This window comes from Pseudophryne corroboree, chromosome 11 (assembly GCF_028390025.1).
Source record: "Pseudophryne corroboree isolate aPseCor3 chromosome 11, aPseCor3.hap2, whole genome shotgun sequence".
Classification (NCBI taxonomy): domain Eukaryota; kingdom Metazoa; phylum Chordata; class Amphibia; order Anura; family Myobatrachidae; genus Pseudophryne; species Pseudophryne corroboree.
Window position 1 is genome coordinate 309,587,734 of NC_086454.1, and position 21,785 is coordinate 309,609,518.

The 21,785-nt window shown below is 46.7% G+C and overlaps 1 protein-coding gene across 2 annotated transcripts in view; it reads right to left on the reverse strand.

Moving 5' to 3' along the window:
- Window positions 1–1,692: 1,692 nt before the first annotated feature.
- LOC134969563 (FH1/FH2 domain-containing protein 1-like) overlaps window positions 1,693–21,785 on the reverse strand; it is a 190,521-nt gene continuing 170,428 nt past the window's right edge. For both annotated transcript variants that reach the window (XM_063945597.1, XM_063945596.1), the window contains 7 exons: window positions 19,398–19,517; window positions 11,707–11,868; window positions 10,475–10,665; window positions 8,919–9,111; window positions 8,196–8,355; window positions 7,946–8,122; window positions 1,693–5,294 (listed from right to left, as the gene is read on the reverse strand). In XM_063945597.1, the coding sequence (XP_063801667.1) occupies window positions 5,212–5,294; window positions 7,946–8,122; window positions 8,196–8,355; window positions 8,919–9,111; window positions 10,475–10,665; window positions 11,707–11,868; window positions 19,398–19,517 (1,086 nt within the window). In that variant the 3' untranslated portion in view covers window positions 1,693–5,211. The remainder of the gene's footprint in view (window positions 5,295–7,945; window positions 8,123–8,195; window positions 8,356–8,918; window positions 9,112–10,474; window positions 10,666–11,706; window positions 11,869–19,397; window positions 19,518–21,785) is intronic.

Consider the following 21,785-nt stretch of genomic DNA (forward strand, 5'->3'; position numbering starts at 1 on the left):
TACTTGCGAGGAGTCGTGGAGGTCCCGGGCCAGCGTCTCCTTCAGCCGCGTGTGGAGGAGGAAAATGGCGCTGTGAGCCGCGCTGCTAAGCTCCGCCCCTTCCCGGCGCGCTTCAGCCCTCCAGATTTGAAAATCCGAAAATGCCGACGGCGGTCTGCTACACGGTGCCGAGGCACCGAAAAGGCTTCTGCTGGCTCCCGGACCCCAGTAACCTGCTGCCCAGGGCGCCCCCCCAGCGCCCTGCACCCTGTGAGTGCCGTCAGTGACAGTGTGTGGGAGCATGGAGCGCAGCGTTACCGCTGCGCTGTACCTGGTTACTGAAGTCTTCTGCCGTCATGAAGTCTTCGGATCTTCACATACTCACCCGACTTCTGACTTCTGGCTTCTGTGAGGGGGGTGACGGCGTGGCTCCGGGAACAAGCAGCTAGGCGCACCAAGTGATCGAACCCTCTGGAGCTAATGGTGTCCAGTAGCCGAGAAGCAGAGCCCTTAAACTAAGAAGAAGTAGGTCTGCTTCTCTCCCCTCACTTCCACGCTGCAGGGAGCCTGTAGCCAACAGGTCTGCCTGAAAATAAAAAACCTAACATAAAGTCTTTTCCAGAGAAACTCAGGAGAGCTCCCCTAGTGAGTGTCCAGTCAGTCCTGGGCACAAAGTCTAAGTGAGGTCTGGAGGAGGGGCATAGAAGGAGGAGCCAGTTCACACCCAGTGTTAAGTCTTTTCAGTGTGCCCAAGCTCCTGCGGATCCCGTCTACACCCCATGGTCCTTTTGGAGTCCCCAGCATCCTCTAGGACGTAAGAGAAATATATTTTTTTCACATTATTATGGGGTATTGTGTGTAGAATTTGGAGTGAAAAAATGAATTTATTCCATTTTGGAATAAGGCTGTAACATAACAAAATGTGGAAAAAGTGAAGCGATGTCAATACTTTCCGGATGCACTGTATACAGTGGCATTAATACTTCTTTCTTTCTGCTGCGGATTACTCTCCCTATGCAGCCAACCATCTGACTAGCCTTCCTCATTGCCTTGTTACATTGCTTACCTGCCTTTAAGTCACCTGAAATTGTGACTCCTAGATCCCTTTCCTCCTCAGTAGTTTCCAGTATAGTGCCATTAATACTGTATTTAGCTTTTGGATTTTGCATTTTTTTTGGCATTAAACTGTAATTGTCACACTCTTGACCATTCCTCTAGTCTACCTAGATCCTCAATCATTTGTTTTACCCTCCTGGTGTGTCTACCCTGTTTCATACCTTTGTCATCTGGCAAAAAGGCATACTTTCCCTTTAATGCCAATTGCAATGTCACCAATAAAGATATTAAACAGCACTGGTCCAAGTACAGATCCCCAGGGTACTCCACTGGTAACATTTCCCTCCTGTGAATGCACTCCATTTACTACAACTCTCTACCCTGTCTAAGTACAGCAGGTGAATCCACTGGCATAGACCACTGTTCATCTCAAACATATCCCACAACTGTCCTGTTATTTTTCTTTTTCAAAACCGCACTGAAAGGCGTTGGTACTTACACAGAAATGGGCGGAGCTTTATAAAAGTCTTCGTATTGTGGGACTTTTGCAAAGATTTTGCCTTTATAAATGATGGAAATGGTGTCTCTTTTTAATTTTCATTCTAGCAATAATAGATTCCTTTGAACAGACCACTCTTATGTAATAAAAACCCCCTGTATATTTAAATAATTTTATTGAAGAAACAAAACAAACGTAATTCTTTACAAGAACATACATTCCCTACGCATCTTTAGTGAATTTACAGAAAAGTGGTACAATTCTTTCATAATACTGTTCTGAACTTGCGATTCACTCTGTCCAAATGGCACAAAGTCTCTACATAGCCCTAAACATGTTCTGAATGTCCACGTGTGAAGAGAGATATATACACTGGACGTGACCAGCTTTTACAAAGTCGGTCAGCAGCGAAGCAGCGTTCTTCATTACAAAAACTAGACTAAAAAGACCACAGAGGGGGTAGGGGAAGGGGGGTAGCCGCTATATACTGGTGATGAAGGCACTAAACTTTCTTCTTGCTGCTATGTGGACAGCCGAGATGGATGAGTAACGTTTAATAGATAATTTATCCATCTGTTGCCTATGGAATTAGTGTGTAAACGGCCAGGGGGATGTCACGGATAACCCCACTTGTAGTAAGGACGGATCTTTCTTCCCACGGCTCGTACAGAAAACGGGGAACATTGAAGCTATAACCAAGCCAAGATTATTTATGAGCCACTTGTGTACTATGGGCCTAATTCAGACCTCATCGCAGCAGCAAATTTGTTAGCAGATGGGCAAAACCATGTGCACTGCTGGGGGGGGGAGCAGAGAGAGTTAGATTTGGGTGGGTTATTTTGTTTCTGTGCAGGGTAAATACTGTGCAAGTGTGCAATCGCATGTGCAGCCGAGCGGTACAAAAATATTTTGTGCAGTTTCAGAGTAGCCCAGGACTAAGCCGCTGCGATCACTTCAGCCTGTCCGGGACTGGAATTGACGTCAGACACCCGCCCTGCAAACGCTTGGACACGCCTGTGTTTTTCCAAACACTCCCAGAAAACGCACCCTCAAACGTCTTCTTCCTGTCAATCTCCTTGTGATCGCCCGTGCGAATGGACTCCTCGCACAAACCCACCGCAGAGCAACGAACCGCTTTGTACCCGTGCGACGCGCCTGCGCATTGCGGTGCATACGCATGCGCAGTTCTGACCTGATCGCAGTGGTGCAAAAAACACTAGCGAGCGATCAGGTCTGAATTACCCTCATGGTTTTTCCCATCTGCTAACAAATTTGTTGCTACGATCAGGTCTGAATTAGGCCCTATGTTCTACTTTCTCCAGTTTTTATGTGTCGTGAACTTTGTCCTAATTGGCTGCGAGCATGGGAAAGTATGTATGTATCGCAGAACGGGCTGGGATAATATCTCCCTGGCATTGATAAAGATTCATGACACACGTCAGAGGACCTGGTTTATTACTCACTAGGCAGCAACCAAGTGGCACTTTTCCTCCATATGTTTAAATAGCGCCAGCGTATTCCGCAGCGCTCTCTATACCGAGGAGACCGCTATGAAATATTGGGGATAATCTGGCTACCACGAATTTACCAGCCTTGACTGTAACATTGCTAAATCATATACTACTATTCAGTATTTAGAACATATGCCATGTAGAGATCAACCAGACAATCTGTACGGTTCTCTCGGAGTGAGGCATTGTTAAAATGGGATTTTGGTACTTACCGATAAATCCTTTTCTCTGAAACCACGGGGGACACTGGAACATGCTGACACTGGGGTTTAGACAGGTGGCTATAGGGAGCATGGCACTTTAAATTTTAAAGAAGTGTGAAAGCTCCTCCCCCTCTATAATCCAATCAGTTTTCGAATTGGGCCGTGGGAGCCGGTCACACTTGGCTGAGCTCCAGCCTGGATTTATTTTTATTTGATTTCTTTTATCCTTTTTATGGCATGTCATTATCACAGTGGGGCGTATTGGGGGTCCTCGGTGACAGATTGTCAGAACACGCGTGCTTTTGTGTAAAGAGCAGCTTGCTTACATTCACTATACACAGGACCATGGCTTCACAGGAGTGTGCAATACACACGCATTAGTGGTTGTACTTACATTTATACACCAGGAGCTCCCACTAAGGCTGGTGGCACTGGTTTAGGGTAAAGTTGCACAGCTAAATATACCAGGCTGGGTAAGTAGCTTTTTTTATCAGCAGAGCTGATTCATCGTGTCCCAGTGAGAAAATTGAGTAGTGTTACCCGAAGGAGAAGATGAGGCTGGCCTCGCTTGACGATCATGTGGGTGCTTCCGCCCAAATAATGACAGTGAGACTCCTCATTAAACTCTAAATATAGGACAGTCCTTGATTTCCAATGCTTGGTCTGACAGCTGAGAACACGGACGCCCTGGCCAAATCTATTATTTTATGTTCTGCTTGGGAACAGAGACTCAGCCGGCGCAGATGTTATAATTGCATGCTCGCAGCAGAGCTGGATTATAGGGCATTGTGTTAAGTACAGTGGGAAAGCTATCTCTCTATCACTGCTCTTCATGAGAATTTTACCTATATACTTTTGTGGGGAAACTCTGCAATCTCTGTGCCTGTTTCTACCTGCTTCGAGAGAGCTAATGGCTATTAAATGTTGCCTAAATATGGGAGTGCAATAAAGTTATACACCACTAGGTGGCAGCAGTCACCACTCGTGTTATACCATCGGGTTAACCCTTGAAGTGCTGAAACAGGAGCTACAGCCACAGATTAGCATTGTAAATAAAAACGGTGGTGAGACCAGAACCTGATCATAACATTCTTATACCCCAGTCATTCTGCCGTATGTGACATTACTTTTCCCGGAGAGCCTACTATCCACCTAATAAATAAGATGAGAGCATTAGAGGGTGCCGGATCTTCTTGGGAGCCCAGGGTGCACTGATTCTGAGACAGAACATTTGGGAAGAGTGCAATAACGTGAACAGTCACCCCCGACCTTCTACACGAGAGAACAAAACCAAGTACGATTTTCCATGGTGCCCACGGTTTAGATGCTGGAAGAGTAACGGATGACGCTGGACTATGGCCAAGGTGTTCCCCCTTTTCAGAGACCATTATATTCTTATTATGGCGTAACCTGTGCTACAGGATGTCCAGAGCACAAACACGGCTGGTGTGGGATATAAATGCAGGTGGATGTATGGTCTGTTCTCAGACAGTTTTCCCTGAACCCACACCTGCCCGGGACTTTAGGGCACAACTGTAAACTGAGCCCGGGTCTATCGGAAGAGAGATGACCCCCCCCCCCACCCTTCAGTGAGTTGGTGTCCAGCGGTCCTGAAAGAGTTAATTCTCTTCGCTATTACCCTCTACAGCAAACTACATTACATCACATCCATGGGAGAAGGTCTCCTTGAAGATGGACGGATAGTGTCTTCTTTTTAGTACAGTTTCTTCACAGGGAGAGACTTGGCTGGGAGCCCAGGACTGATACAACGGAGTTACAGGATGACAGTAAAGTGATGCAGTCTCGGCATGCAACACCTATTGCTGGTTTATCCTTCTGCACTGTCCAGTGGTACCATGCAAAATTCCATTGTAATCCTATCAGTCTCAGAAGGGCTGTCATCCCAGATCCCACCACAGGGGGCAGCGGACTAATACGTAAGCAGTCTGTTTGCTGGAGTGGATCACACAGTCACCTCTGCAGATTTGGACAATCCCAGCGCCTGCACCAGGTCATCGCTCAAGCCGCTCTTCAAAGTTCTTCTCACTGAAAGAAAGGTCTGGGGTTAGGAACAAGAGCCCATAAATGCAATTTCCAGTCTTACATGTGGAATTCCCCTGGGACAACTATCATTTACTTTGTATAAATAAATAGACCTACTGTATAAGGTGCCACAAATTCTGCAGCCATGTACAGCTGGGAAGTAAAGCATAGGACAAAGACATAGATTCAAGGTCCTGTCGGTTTGCAATCGTAAGTGTTGTACAGAACACACAAGAGGTGTGGTGCATTGCGGGACAGGTGGATAAGAAATATTCTGGAGAACACTTATCAGGGGGTCACTAACACAGTCTAACAAAGACTGATCGGTACCACCCTCATTATATATCTATGGGGAAAGGGACCCAACGTAATGACTCAGTCTGGCTCCGACTCGTCAGTTTCCACACCCGCCACTCGCACCCCCCTGCTTTCCTACTGTCCATGTTCCTGCTGGACAGCCAAGTGCTCCACCTATTAACAAATGTGTTGTGTGTGTGTGTGTCTGTCTCTCTCTATGGGGGGTATTCAATTAAGTGCAGTTTTTTCCACTGGTTGAAAAAGTGGCACTAATTCAAAACAGGGTATTCAATTGCGGGCATTTTCGCCTGTTTATCAATCCATTTTTTCCCCATGCCTTTCACTTTTTTTTTTTGTCGATTCGCCATGGGTGAAAATTGCGCCAAAAACTGCCGAAAACTAATTTGCCGATGCATGTGGTTTTCACCAGCGCCAGATTTTTCGATCAGTCAAAAAAACGGCACGGGCATTGAATAGGTCGAATGTATATTCGACCTAAAAACTGGTGCAAAGTGCACAGCGTGTACAAACTGAATGTTATCGTTCAATGACGTCACCACCGGCATTTCCGAACAAGCAGCTCAGCCCGACATTGACAAGTTAAGCTGCATGTCAGCTCAATATTGGTGAACGTTGAATGACGTGCGGGAGAACTCGGTCACCAATATTACACCCATACAACAATGGGCGATATAAGCCTAAAAACAAACGTTAACAACTCGTTATCGTTTAATTTTTAGGCAGAAATCACCTAGTGTGTACCCCCCTTATCTCTATATCTAATTGCCTTGAAAAACGATAAAGTAGACATTTGAAATATTGGCGTTTATCCTAGTCTCTTGATTTGTGTTATAAGGCCGTGGAGTGCCGTTTCACCAGGCAATAGTCTCTTTTAGTGGAGTGCCGTTTCACCAGGCAATATTCTTTTTTAGTGGAGTGCCGTTTCACCAGGCAATATTCTCTTTTAGTGGAGTGCCGTTTCACCAGGCAATATTCTCTTTTAGTGGAGTGCCGTTTCACCAGGCAATATTCTTTTTTAGTGGAGTGCCGTTTCACCAGGCAATATTCTCTTTTAGTGGGGTGCTGGTCAATTTACTATTAAGATTATATATAGTGTAATGGAGTCGGGCCTTTCTATGGGTGGAACAGTAATTTTACTCTCTCTCTCATGGCCAGGATGCTCTCTGTGCAGAGTTTGTATTTTCTCCACGTGTTCAGGCGAGTTTCATCTCACTTGAGGCATAAGATTAGGCAAACTGTCCTCCTATGCAATTGTCCATATATATAATACACACTGTACTATAAATGAGTTCTATACATAAACTTACATTACGTCTGTTGTGTGGAGTATTAAAGGGAATCATTTGCTCTATTACAGTAAGATAATACAGGTATTAGTATACGCCTCATTTCTGAACTCCTGTTACTTCTAATAGCCATATTATTTACAGTAGAGAGTGAATTATTCCTTATGTACAGCACGTAATAATACAAGCTGAATATACATAAGTCATAATAAAGTGCCATACAAATATCGTATAAAAAAAGTTTAGGACTATGCATTGTTGGATAAATCTATTTTTTCATTGATGGGCACTATGTATGTAGGGGTAAATTAGTGTTTCCCAGACTTAGGGGCAGATGTATTAACCTGGAGAAGGCATCAGGAAGTGATAAACCAGTGATATGTGCAAGGTGATAAAGGCTCCAGCCAATCAGTTCCTAACTGTTAATTTACATATTGGAGCTGATTGGCTGGTGCCTTTATCACCTTGCACATATCACTGGTTTATCACTTCCTTATGCCTTCTAAAGGTTAATACATCTGCCCCTTAGTTCTTAAAACACCCTAACAGTTCTGGATTTAAGGATATCCATGCTTGAGCCAATCTGCATTCAATCATGGATATCCTTAAATCCAGGACTGTAAGAGGGCTTTAGGACAGAGTTTGGGAAACACTTATAAATGAAGGGGTCCCCTCAGACTGGCCTGGCAAAGTGGTAAATTAACCCTAACTGCTCTGGGACAGCATGACCAAGGCGCAGCTCCCCCGGATATATATATCCTTAAAGTGCTGCCTTATGGTTCAAATACAACACTTGTGATTGCTGTATACTTGTATCTAATTCTCTCATGCTGAACTTACAGCGAACCTGTGATGTGTGATGAGATTCTGTTCCTTCTAGCATAAGTCAGGAAACCATGCAACTCATAGCTAAAGTTTGGCAGTGGGTAGGAGGACATTTACGCCTCCTAAAAGTAGACCACATCCGCCCGAAATCTGGGCTTGGTGACTGCTGGGAAGGTGGGGAACAAAGGCGGCCGTTGAGCGGTGGATGGGCGGGGTAATACTCACAGGACTTCCTGTTTGCTCTTGATCTCTTGCGTTCTTTTGGTGCCACCACCCTCTGGTTAGGGTTCTGGGTGACCGACTGCACCAGCCTGTCCATGATCTCATCCGACGCATCTACTGGCGACACACCAGGCTCCTCCTTGTTGCCAGACAGGTCTGGGGGGCTGGCGCGGCCTAAACCTAAATCAAGAGCTGTGTGTTAGATAGAAAATGGTCATAAATCACTCAGGCCTAGCATGATATAAAATCTTACTTCTAACTCCTCGGCTCCTGCGGGTGTTCGGCTCTCCGCTAGAGATTAATACGTTTGTCATATTCTCATGGCCGTCAGCGGATGACTGCGACTGTAGCCTGGTGCTGGTCATGGTTATGTTGTTTTCTGTGGTACCAGCGGCACTTGAGAACTTTGCGGTCTGTGAACATAAGCAGCTATAGTCAGTGAATGGGAACAGCAGAACCCCCCAGCCACCGTCCTGCTATCACCCCACTATCATTGTGTGACTGCAGATTATACAGCTGGTAAAAGGAGCTTTAGGTACATATTTACTACTTAGCCAATTTTTTTATTGCAGGTGGATTTTGCCTGCTGGATTTAAGACGGCGATATTCCATGCTACCCCTGGCTGGCCTTGCATTTATTATTGGCGTATTAAATCCGGCAGCTTTGAAAACACCCCCTTTAGTGTCTAAAATGCAGATTACTATTTTTAAAGAGTAACAGATTGCTGATTTGTGCACAAGGTATCTGTCCGGAATGTCGTCATAATCAAAATGGCAATATGTTCATTACGGCGACATTTTAGTGTTATATTAAGCGTAAGGGCTAGGCTCAAAATGTCATCAGACGTTGCAATTTTTTTTTTGCCAGGTAGATTGGATGCCAATATCGGGCTCTCCAGAAATCCAATGTGTACTTGTATTAATTGTGATGTTATCTCAACGAACTTGGACGTAAACGGTTGCAGCGCTGGATTACCTCTGTAATCATCCTCCCCCGCGTCTTGTTGCGCTCTCTGTAAGCCGCTCGCTTCTGCTTCTGCTGTAAAACCCGCTCACGCGCCGTTCTGTACTCCAGAGCGAACTCGCTGATTATCCGGCAGAAGCGGGTTATCTTCATGTCCCGGGCAGCGGAATAAGAGTACCCCACATACAGCAGGAAGGACCGGAACCTGCCGATAAGGAAAGAGGGGTTAATACTCTGCTCAGTAAACAGATGTTGGCGTTCACTGATTAAAGCGATCGTCTCATTGGCTGTTGATGCTGCTAATTATTTAGGAAGTCTGTATGCATGTCACAGAGGTGACCATGCATACAGACTAATGTCCGCCATTTACCGTTAGATCAATTACATGAGATGCTGAGGACTTTGTCAGATGTACCTGGGTGTCTATTACATTTACTATACATACCTATTTACAGTATAACAGCGTTTCCCAACCTCTGTCCTCAAGGCACCCTAAGAGTACAGGTTTTAGCGATACCCAGGCTTGAGCACAGATAGTTAGATAAACATAACTGAGGTACTTTAAAGTCACCTATGCTCAAGTATGGCTATCCTGAAAACCTGGACTGTCAATGTGCCTCGAGGAGCGTGGTTGGGAAAGGCTGTAGTATATTATACCCCCAGCACCAGTACAGGCATTAGAGATGTCTAAGGCAAACACCACCCATATCTAAGTGAACTGGGGTATAAACACGGGAATGGACCCTTAATGGATGCTGCCATATGGGGGACACTGCTGGCAGCCTTAGTCCTCAATCCCTGGCAGCAACTGGTAATTATACTGGAATCCAAAACGCCCAGCTCCATAGCGACAATTGCACAACGTTACACCGTTTGCTGTTGAAGTTGGGCATCATGGGGTAGAATTGCCCCTGGCCTGTAATAATGTACCTATGTTGTATCTGTGCGTTATATCTCCTACCTGTCTCTCTGCCCTCTTCTCCACGCATGGCTGTTATGATAGAGCACAGGTTCTCAAACTCGGTCCTCAGGACCCCACACAGTGCATGTTTTGCAGGTCTGCTCACAGAATCACAGGTGAAATAATTAGCACCACCTGTGGACCTTTTAAAATGTGTCAGTGAGTAATTAATACACCTGTGCACTTGCTGGGTTACCTGCAAAACATGCACTGTGTGGGGTCCTGAGGACCGAGTTTGAGAACCCCTGTGATAGAGGGACAAACTATATGAGATAATGGTGACGGCAGTATTTCCCGGCTCCAGTACTCAGGCACCTCTAACTGTCCATGTTCTCCACATCTACTTGTTGTAGCCAAGGTGTATGCACTACTAACATCTTTAAAGATCCACAAGCAGTGCTGATTATAGCACTTGTGATCACATGAGGAGATCAGGAAAACATGTACTGTTAGCATTCCCTTAAAACTGGAGTTTGGAAAACAGTAGTTAACGGATTGTTTTTGTTTCTTCCTGTTGATTGCTGCATTATCGGACTCGTGAGCCCAGGACATTAATTATCCGGCAGATGTACGGATAGAGTTTGTAAAGGGGAATTTTCCATCTGACCTGTTGAGGATTCTCCGGTGGACGATTTTCAGTATGACGATTTTGTCTGTGCAGCTCTTCAGGAAGTCCGTCATTTTGTTCTTCAGGCCGGGCTTGGTCTCGTGCTTTGCGATCATTTTCAGGCTGTCCCAAGATTCCCGGCACCGTCTCTCCAGCTGTACCAGGCTGTCCGCCAAGTCATCGAAATCCACCTGGTAATCACACATACAGCATTACCACCTAAACTGGTACATTACAGAGTATTACACATACAGAAGACTGTCTTTCCAGCAGCATAACAAGCTTTTACACATAGGTGCGGGCTGAATTACTCTGTGCTGCTGATCTCTCTCCAATCAGACCGGTGAATGGAGCAGCGTTACGTGTTGCGGTACACAGAACTATAATTTTTCTGCTCTTAATGTACCCCAGATCTGCTTGTGGTGGACAGTGTGTCCATTTAGTTACCGCCTATAGTCTCATGTTTTGATTGGTTACACATTATTATAGCCCCGCCTATTTTCAAAATGGGGTCCAATAAGGATGAGATGAAAAAAAAAAAAAAAAAGGCTGTGTAAATACATTTCTATCAATGCACAGATATGGTGCAGACTTTTCAGTGTTCTGCTCATTTCTGTCCCTAGTTTTCAAGACAGACAACAACAGTTCCGGCCCCACTTTAGCACCCCTATTGAAGAGGCTATCTGCCACCCCACCATTGGCCTGAGTAACCAAAACATTTCTTTTATTTACTAACACATGATGCGCTAGTGCACTGGTTCCCAAACTCTGTACTGGAACAGCCATAACAGTTCACGTTTCCAGGACTCCTCACAGAATCACAGATTAAATAATTTGCTCCACCTGTGGATCTTTTAAAATGTGTCGGTGACTAATGAATACACCTGTGCTCCTGGTAGGTGACCTCGAAAACATGAACTGTTGGGGGTCCTTGAGGACAGAGTTCAGGAACCACTGCTCTAGACCAACCCTCATACACTGACACCAGAGGGGCTTTCTGAATGCATGTCAGGTCTATTATAATCTTAGCAGAGGTGGTTTGGTTCCATATGAAGGACAACCAATTGGTACAGACTGCCACCTAGTGGTGGTCCTCCTCACTGCAGAATTCTCTCAGATGAATGCCAGATTAGAGCAATCTAAGTGGGAAGTAGCAGGTAGGAGTAATCAGTAGCCACCATTGGGACACAATGATCAATACAGCAATACGATGCGGGAAAGAAGACACTTACTTTGGAGGAGCGAGTGATGGCAGCGATCTCCGAGTACAGGTCCGAGGTGTCGGGGAACTTCTCTATAACGATGTTACACATATGATGGAGGAGCGTCTGCCTGTGAACGGTATCCTTCACCTCCGAAACCTTCTCCAGGTAACTGAGATCAAACCCCTTGACCTATGAACGAGGAAAAGAGGAAGACCAGCGCCAAAGTCAGGTAATATTCTGTGTTACCCAGCAGATAAGCAGATTATATTTATTCATATAGCACACACATATTCCGCAGCGCTTTACAGAGAATATTTGGCCATTCACATCAGTCCCTGCCCCAGTGGAGCTTACAATCTATATTCCCTATCACATGTACACACACACACACAGTCGGGTTATTTTTTTTTTTTTTTGGAGAGCCAGTTAACCTACCAGTATATTTATGAATTGTGGGAGGAAACCGGAGTACCCGGAGGAAACCCACGCAAGTATATGGAGAATATACAAACTCCACAGTTAAGACCATAGTGGGGATTGAACCCAAAACATCAATGCTGTGAGGAACTAATGCTAACCGTTACACCATCCCTACTGCCCAATATGTCAGTCATCAGCAGCTGATTAGGGTACACGCATTTATATTCCACATTATAAATATACAATTCATGTATTATGGTCAGGTAATTCTCAGGATCACATGACAACACGCATAAATATATTCCCCCACCTTTACATAAACTGTCCCACCACCAGTACCAGAAAGCACCCTTCCCCCACATTTACATAAATCGTCCCGCCACCTGTACAGTAGAGAGTTCCGCTCCCACACCTTTATGTAAACCGCCCCGCCACCAGTACAGGAGAGCACCCTTCCCTTCCCTTTACGTAAACCGTCTCGCCACCAGTACAGGAGAGCACCCCTCCCCACACCTTTACATAAACTGTCCCGCCACCAGTGCAGTAGAGCACCCCCCCCCCCCTCCCCCACACCTTTACATAAACTGTCCCGCCACCAGTACAGGAGAGCTCCCCTCCCTTACCTTTACATAAACAGTCTCGCCACCAGTAGAGGAGAACCCCCCCACCCCCACCTTTACATAAACTGTCCCGTCACCAGTACAGTAGAGCACCCCTCCCCCATCTTTACATAAACTGTCCCGTCACCAGTACAGGAGAGCACCTCTCCCCCACCTTTACATAAACGGTCACGCCACCAGCAAGCACCCTTACCCCACATTTACATAAATCGTCCCGCCACCTCTACAGTAGAGCATCCCTCCCCCATCTTTACATAAACCGTCCCACCACCAGTACAGGAGAGCACCCCTCCCCCACCTTTACATAAACCGTCCCACAACCAGTACAGGAGAGCACACCTCCCCCACCTCTACATAAACCGTCCCGCCACCAGTACAGGAGAGCACCCCTCCCCCACACCTCTACATAAACCGTCCCGCCACCAGTACAGGAGAGCACCTCTCCCCCATCTTTACATAAACTGTCCCACCACCAGTACCAGAAAGCACCCTTCCCCCACATTTACATAAATCGTCCCACCACCTCTACAGTAGAGTTCTGCTCCCACACCTTTATGTAAACCGTCCCGCCACCAGTACAGGAGAGCACCCCTCCCCCACACCTCTACATAAACCGTCTCGCCACCAGTACAGTAGAGCACCCCTCCCCCATCTTTACATAAACTGTCCTACCACCAGTACCAGAAAGCACCCTTCCCCCACATTTACATAAATCGTCCCGCCACCTCTACAGTAGAGCACCCCTCCCCCATCTTTACATAAACCGTCCCACCACCAGTACAGGAGAGCACCCTTTATATAAACCATCCCGCCACCTGTGCAGGAGAGTGCTCCGCTCCCACACCTTCACATAAACCATACAAGGAGAGTGTGCCCATCCCCCACCTGCACAGTAGAGAGCGCCGCTCTTCCACCTTTACATACACTGTCCAGCCACTTGGTGGCCTTGGACAAACACCTGTCACTACTACTTGTGCATAACGCAGCAGTAGGGATAATTAATGCTGCAAATGATCTTAGTAACTACTGGAGAATATTTATTTTAGAAAAAATAAGAATTTACTTACCGATAATTCTATTTCTCGGAGTCCGTAGTGGATGCTGGGGTTCCTGAAAGGACCATGGGGAATAGCGGCTCCGCAGGAGACAGGGCACAAAAAGTAAAGCTTTAGGATCAGGTGGTGTGCACTGGCTCCTCCCCCTATGACCCTCCTCCAAGCCTCAGTTAGGTACTGTGCCCGGACGAGCGTACACAATAAGGAAGGATTTATGAATCCCGGGTAAGACTCATACCAGCCACACCAATCACACTGTACAACCTGTGATCTGAACCCAGTTAACAGTATGATAACAGCGGAGCCTCTGAAAAGATGGCTCACAACAATAATAACCCGATTTTTGTAACTATGTACAAGTAATGCAGATAATCCGCACTTGGGATGGGCGCCCAGCATCCACTACGGACTCCGAGAAATAGAATTATCGGTAAGTAAATTCTTATTTTCTCTATCGTCCTAGTGGATGCTGGGGTTCCTGAAAGGACCATGGGGATTATACCAAAGCTCCCAAACGGGCGGGAGAGTGCGGATGACTCTGCAGCACCGAATGAGAGAACTCCAGGTCCTCCTTAGCCAGGGTATCAAATTTGTAGGATTTTACAAACGTGTTTGCCCCTGACTAAATAGCCGCTCGGCAAAGTTGTAAAGCCGAGACCCCTCGGGCAGCCGCCCAAGATGAGCCCACCTTCCTTGTGGAATGGGCATTTACATATTTTGGCTGTGGCAGGCCTGCCACAGAATGTGCAAGCTGAATTGTATTACACATCCAACTAGCAAAAGTCTGCTTAAAAGCAAGAGCACCCAGTTTGTTGGGTGCATACAGGATAACAGCAAGTCAGTTTTCCTGACTCCAGCCGTCCTGGAACCTATATTTTCAGGGCCCTGACCACATCTAGCAACTTGGAGTCCTCCAAGTCCCTAGTAGGCGCAAGACACCACAATAAGCTGGTTCAGGTGAAACACTGACACCACCTTAGGGAGAGAACTGGGGACGAGTCCGCAGCTCTGCCCTGTCCGAATGGACAAACAGATATGGGCTTTTTTGAGAAAAAAACCACCAATTTGACACTCGCCTGGTCCAGGCCAGGTCCAAGAGCATATTCACTTTTCATGTGAGATGCTTCAAATCCACAGATTTGACTGGTTTTAAACCAATGTGTTTTGAGGAATCCCAGAACTACGTTGAGATCCCACAGTGCCACTGGAGGCACAAAAGGGGGTTGTATATGCAATACTCCCTTGACAAACTTCTGGACTTCAGGAACTGAAGCCAATTCTTTCTGGAAGAAAAATCGACAGGGCCGAAATTTGAACCTTAATGGACCCCAATTTGAGGCCCATAGACACTCCTGTTTGCAAGAAATGCAGGAATCGACCGAGTTGAAATTTCTTCGTGGGGCCTTCCTGGCCTCACACCACGCAACATATTTTCGCCACATGTGGTGATAATGTTGTGCGGTCACCTCCTTCCTGGCTTTGACCAGGGTAGGAATGACCTCTTCCTGAATGCCTTTTCCCTTAGGATCCGGCGTTCCACCGCCATGCCGTCAAACGCAGCTGCGGTAAGTCTTGGAACAGACATGGTACTTGCTGAAACAAGTCCCTTCTTAGCGGCAGAGGCCATAAGTCCTCTGTGAGCATCTCTTGAAGTTCCGGGTACCAAGTCCTTCTTGGCCAATCCGGAGCCATGAGTATAGTTCTTACTCCTCTACGTCTTATAATTCTCAGTACCTTAGGTATGAAAAGCAGAGGATGGAACACATACACCGACTGGTACACCCACGGTGTTACCAGAACGTCCACAGCTATTGCCTGAGGGTCTCTTAACCTGGCGCAATACCTGTCCCGTTTTTTGTTCAGACGGGACGCCATCATGTCCACCTTTGGTAATTCCCAACGGTTTACAATTATGTGGAAAACTTCCCCATGAAGTTCCCACTCTGCCGGGTGGAGGTCGTGCCTACTGAGGAAGTCTGCTTCCCAGTTTCCATTCCCGGAATGAAACACTGCTGACAGTGCTATCACATGATTTTCCGCCCAGCGAAAAGTCCTTGCAGTTTTTGCCACTGCCCTCCTGCTTCTTGTGCCGCCCTGTCTATTTACGTGGGCGACTGCCGTGATGTTTTATCCCACTGGATCAATACCGGCTGACCTTGAAGCAGAGGTCTTGCTAAGCTTAGAGCATTATAAATTTACCCTTAGCTATATTTATGTGGAGAAAAATCTCCAGACTTGATCACACTCCCTGGAAATTTTTTCCTTGTGCGACTGCTCCCCAGCCTCTCGGGCTGGCCTCCGTGGTCACCAACATCCAAAACTGAATGCCGAATCTGCGGCCCTCTAGAAGATGAGCACTCTGTAACCACCACAGGAGAGACACCCTTGTCCTTGGATATAGGGTTATCCGCTGATGCATCTGAAGATGCGATCCGGACCATTTGTCCAGCAGATCCCACTGAAAAGTTCTTGCATGAAATCTGCCGACTGGAATTGCTTCGAAGGAAGTCACCATTTTTTTACCATGGCCCTTGTGCAATGATGCACTGATTTTAGGAGGTTCCTGACTAGCTCGGATAACTCCCTGGCTTTCTCTTCCGGGAGAAACACCTTTTTCTGGACTGTGTCCAGAATCATCCCTAAGCACAGGAGACTTGTTGTCGGGATCAGCTGCGATTTTGGAATATTTAGAATCCACCCCTGCTGTTGTAACAGTATCCGAGATAGTGCTACTCCGACCTCCAACTGTTTCCTGGACTTTGCCCTTATCAGGAGATCGTCCAAGTAAGGGATAATTAAGACGCCTTTTCTTCGAAGAAGAACCATCATTTCGGCCATTACCTTGGTAAAGACCCGGGGTGCCGTAGACAATCCAAACGGCAGCGTCAGAAACTGATAGTGACAGTTCTGTACCACGAACCTGAGGTACCCTTAGTGATAAGGGCAAATTTGGGACATGGAGGTAAGCATCCCTGATGTCTCGGGACACCAGATAGTCCCCTTCTTCCCGGTTCGTTATCACTGCTCTGAGTGACTCCATCTTGATTTGAACCTTTGTAAGTGTTCCAATTTTTTTAGATTTAGAATAGGTCTCACCTAGCCTTCTGGCTTCAGTACCACAATATAGTGTGGAATAATACCCCTTTTCTTGTTGTAGGAGGGGTAATTTAATTATCACCTGCTGGGAATACAGCTCGTGAATTTTTTCCCATACTGCCTCCTTGTCGGAGGGAGACCTTGGTAAAGCAGACTTCAGGAGCCTGCGCAGGGGAAACGTCTCGACATTCCAAACTGTACCCCTGGGATACTACTTGTAGGATCCAGGGGTCCTGTACGGTCTCAGCGTCATGCTGAGAGCTTGTCAGAAGCGGTGGAACGCTTCTGTTCCTGGGAATGGGCTGCCTGCTGCAGTCTTCTTCCCTTTCCTCTATCCCTGGGCAGATATGACTCTTATAGGGACGAAAGGACTGAAGCTGAAAAGACGGTGTCTTTTTCTGCAGAGATGTGACTTAGGGTAAAAACGGTGGATTTTCCAGCAGTTGCCCTGGCCACCAGGTCCGATGGACCGACCCCAAATAACTCCTCTTCCTTTATACGGCAATACACCTTTGTGCCGTTTGGAATCTGCATCACCTGACCACTGTCGTGTCCATAAACATCTTCTGGCAGATATGGACATCGCACTTACTCTTGATGCCAGAGTGCAAATATCCCTCTGTGCATCTCGCATATATAGAAATACATCCTTTAAATGCTCTATAGTCAATAAAATACTGTCCCTGTCAAGGGTATCAATATTTTTAGTCAGGGAATCCGACCAAGCCACCCCAGCTCTGCACATCCAGGCTGAGGCGATCGCTGGTCGCAGTATAACACCAGTATGTGTGTATATACTTTTTATGATATTTTTCCAGCCTCCTGTCAGCTGGCTCCTTGAGGACGGCCCTATCTATAGACGGTACCGCCACTTGTTCTGATAAGCGTGTGAGCGCCTTATCCACCCTAAGGGGTGTTTCCCAACGCGCCCTAACTTCTGGCGGGAAAGGGTATACCGCCCATATTTTCTATCGGGGGGAACCCACGCATCATCACACACTTCATTTAATTTATCTGATTCAGGAAAAACTACGGTAGTTTTTTCACATCCCACATAATACCCTCTTTTGTGGTACTTGTAGTATCAGAAATATGTAACACCTCCTTCATTGCCCTTAACGTGTGGCCCTAATAAGGAATACGTTTGTTTATTCACCGTCGACACTGGATTCAGTGTCCCTGTCTGTGTCTGTGTCGACCGACTAAAGTAAACGGGCGTTTTAAAACCCCTGACGGTGTTTTTGAGACGTCTGGACCGGTACTAATTGTTTGTCGGCCGTCTCATGTCGTCAACCGACCTTGGCGCGTGTTGACATTATCACGTAATTCCCTAAATAAGCCATCCATTCCGGTGTCGACTCCCTAGAGAGTGACATCACCATTACAGGCAATTGCTCCGCCTCCTCACCAACATCGTCCTCATACATGTCGACACACACGTACCGACACACAGCACACACACAGGGAATGCTCTGATAGAGGACAGGACCTACTAGCCCTTTGGAGAGACAGAGGGAGAGTTTGCCAGCACACACCAAAAACGCTATAATTATATAGGGACAACCTTATATAAGTGTTTTCCCTTATAGCATCTTTTTTATATATTTCTAACGCCAAATTAGTGCCCCCCCTCTCTGTTTTAACCCTGTTTCTGTAGTGCAGTGCAGGGGAGAGCCTGGGAGCCTTCCCTCCAGCCTTTCTGTGAGGGAAAATGGCGCTGTGTGCTGAGGAGATAGGCCCCGCCCCTTTTTCGGCGGCCTCGTCTCCCGCTCTTAACGGATTCTGGCAGGGGTTAAATATCTCCATATAGCCCCCGGAGGCTATATGTGAGGTATTTTTAGCCAAAAAAGGTTTTCATTTGCCTCCCAGGGCGCCCCCCTCCCAGCGCCCTGCACCCTCAGTGACTGCCGTGTGAAGTGTGCCGAGAGGAAAATGGCGCACAGCTGCAGTGCTGTGCGCTACCTTAAGAAGACTGAGGAGTCTTCTGCCGCCGATTCTGGACCTCTTCTCGTTTCAGCATCTGCAAGGGGGCCGGCGGCGAGGCTCCGGTGACCATCCAGGCTGTACCTGTGATCGTCCCTCTGGAGCTAATGTCCAGTAGCCAAGAAGCCAATCCATCCTGCACGCAGGTGAGTTCACTTCTTCTCCCCTAAGTCCCTCGTTGCAGTGATCCTGTTGCCAGCAGGACTCACTGTAAAATAAAAAACCTAAGCTAAACTTTTCTAAGCAGCTCTTTAGGAGAGCCACCTAGATTGCACCCTTCTCGGCCGGGCACAAAAATCTAACTGAGGCTTGGAGGAGGGTCATAGGGGGAGGAGCCAGTGCACACCACCTGATCCTAAAGCTTTACTTTTTGTGCCCTGTCTCCTGCGGAGCCGCTATTCCCCATGGTCCTTTCAGGAACCCCAGCATCCACTAGGACGATAGAGAAATTACAGTGTACGCACATATGTTGTAGCGCATTTTTCATAACGACAAAGTGCATGACAGCTAGCACCGCACCAGGCAGATGGAGAACACGACTCACGTTTGATCCATTGAGAAAGTTGCCGACAGCCAAGAGGGAGGCCAGGATGACTTTGAACGTCTTGTTCTTGGACAGCTGCTCCATCCCCTGCTTCAGGTCAAACAGCGGCTCAACTATTTCCTGAGAGTAGAACATCGTAACCATCATTTTCTACCAAACCTCACAGGCTGCCAAGATTGTAAGTTCTGTAGGACACATATTAAACCCTTACTCTAGAACAGTGGTTCTCAAACTCGGTCCCCACACGGTTCACGTTTTCCATATCACCCAGCAGCTGCACTGTGTATCACCAACTGTCACATTTAAAAAAATCTACAGGTGACCTGTAAAAAATTAACCGTGTGGGGTCCTGAGGACCGAGTTTGAGAACCTGTGCTCTAGAACATTCAGCTGTTCACTTGCCAGTTACCATGCTGGAACTTTTAGTTGTACAACAGCTGGAGAGTCACAAATTGGCAACCTCTGCATTAGCGTACATGGAGGGATGAGAAAAGAATAATGACCATCCTACACATTGCGTTGGGCTAAGCTGGTGTCACTGGACAATAACAGAAGCAAAGTGCAAATGTTCGATACAAACCAGTCAGACGCAGTAGATAGGGCGAGCTTCTTCAGTTTGAGACATTTGCACCATCTCCGCTAGCCACTTATATACAGTATGTATTACACCAATGTGTGCACAAGATCTAGTAGCCTAATACGTGTTAGTATCGTACGCGGTGCCGTGACTATTAGTGAGAACGTAACTGCACCCTGAACATTTACTATAAACACGTATCTTATAACTCACTGAAACATGTTACATACCCATCCTCTCTCGTTGTTACAGCATTAGAACATCCCCCCAGCACTGTACGACAAGCCCAGGGATAGCACAACCAGGCTCTCCGATCAGGGACAGGCAGAGAGATGGATAACACCCCACCAAGGGTACTGGCAATAGTTCCCACGCTGACACTACCGCCACAGTGAAGGAGATGCGGTCTCAGTGTGCATATCCTAAGGCCACTTGCTAACATTGATCTCTATGTACTAACCTACATAGCGCCCCAGTACTCCGGTTTGGAACAGAGCAGTGCAATGTGTAATATTCAGCCGAGCTGATCTTCACTACTGCCTAGGTGTGAAGAGGATTTCAGTGCAGACAGGATGGAATGGCGCAGCTCAACCTCAGAATGTAAGCTCTCACGAGCAGGGCCATCTCCCCTCATGTGCTTTTCCCTCTCTTAGACTATTTCCTACTTCATATCCCATTCAACGGCACCTAACCCTCGGTTCCTGCCACTCTGATGTTTCAGTGTCCTGTCCCCTGATGCAGCAATGTTTATATACCATGTACCTGTCCTACATTGTCTTGTACTGTAAAGGTGCTGTGGAACCATATACATAAACAATAACAATGCCACACAGTAATAATTACTAATCTTATTACCACACTTACACACCCTCACCCTGCTCCTATGCCCCAGTGGCTAATCCCTCTAGTGGACAGACTGGGGGTAATGCAGCCGTATAGAAATAAATTGGGAAGAACAGAGTGAAAATGTGCCCCTCTATCCTCCGTACATGGCCCCTTTGTAGGTGCAAAGTCTAGATTGAACAAAATAGCTTTTAACGGTCTGTTGCAAGTTTAACATCTGATTGGTTACCACTGTTTCATGAGGATTTTACACTGTAGAGCGATGCTGGATAAACATCCCTTCTGACATCAAACATCGAAAACTCAACATAAAACTAACAATATCATCATAGGGACTAAAATAATGAAGACACAAAGCAATAAAAAGCTGTGGGTGTTGCAGGTTTGCTGCACAGGCAAATCCGTTATTACAGAACTGTACATAAGCGTCTGTTCGGAGTATCCATGTATGTGTATGTATATTAATTGCTTTCAGTTTATTATAAGCGAAGAAAAAGTTTTCAGTCACTGACTATGGGGTATAGAGAAGTTGCCCTTTGCAACCAATCAGAATCTACTTATCATTTATCTAGCACATTCTAGAAGATAATAGATGGAATATGATTGGTTGCAATGGGCCACATCTCCACTTCCATAAACCCACACCTTAGTAACTACACCACTAAGGAGGTCATTCAGAACGGATCGCTTCTGTGCGTTTTTTCGCACAGCGTGCGATCAGATCCGAACTGCGCATGCAACAGGATGGAGCGAAAAACCTGGATGCATGGGCATTCTCAAGGTGATTCACAGGAAGTGGCCGTTTGTGGGTGTCAACTGACCGTTTTCCAGGAGTGTCCAGAAAAAAATGCAGGCGGGCTTAGGCGTTTTCAGGGAGGGTGTCTGACGTCCGCTCCGGCCCAGATCAGCAGGATTCCATCACAGCGGCTGAGTAAGTCCTGGGCTGCGCAGACACTGCACAAACTGCT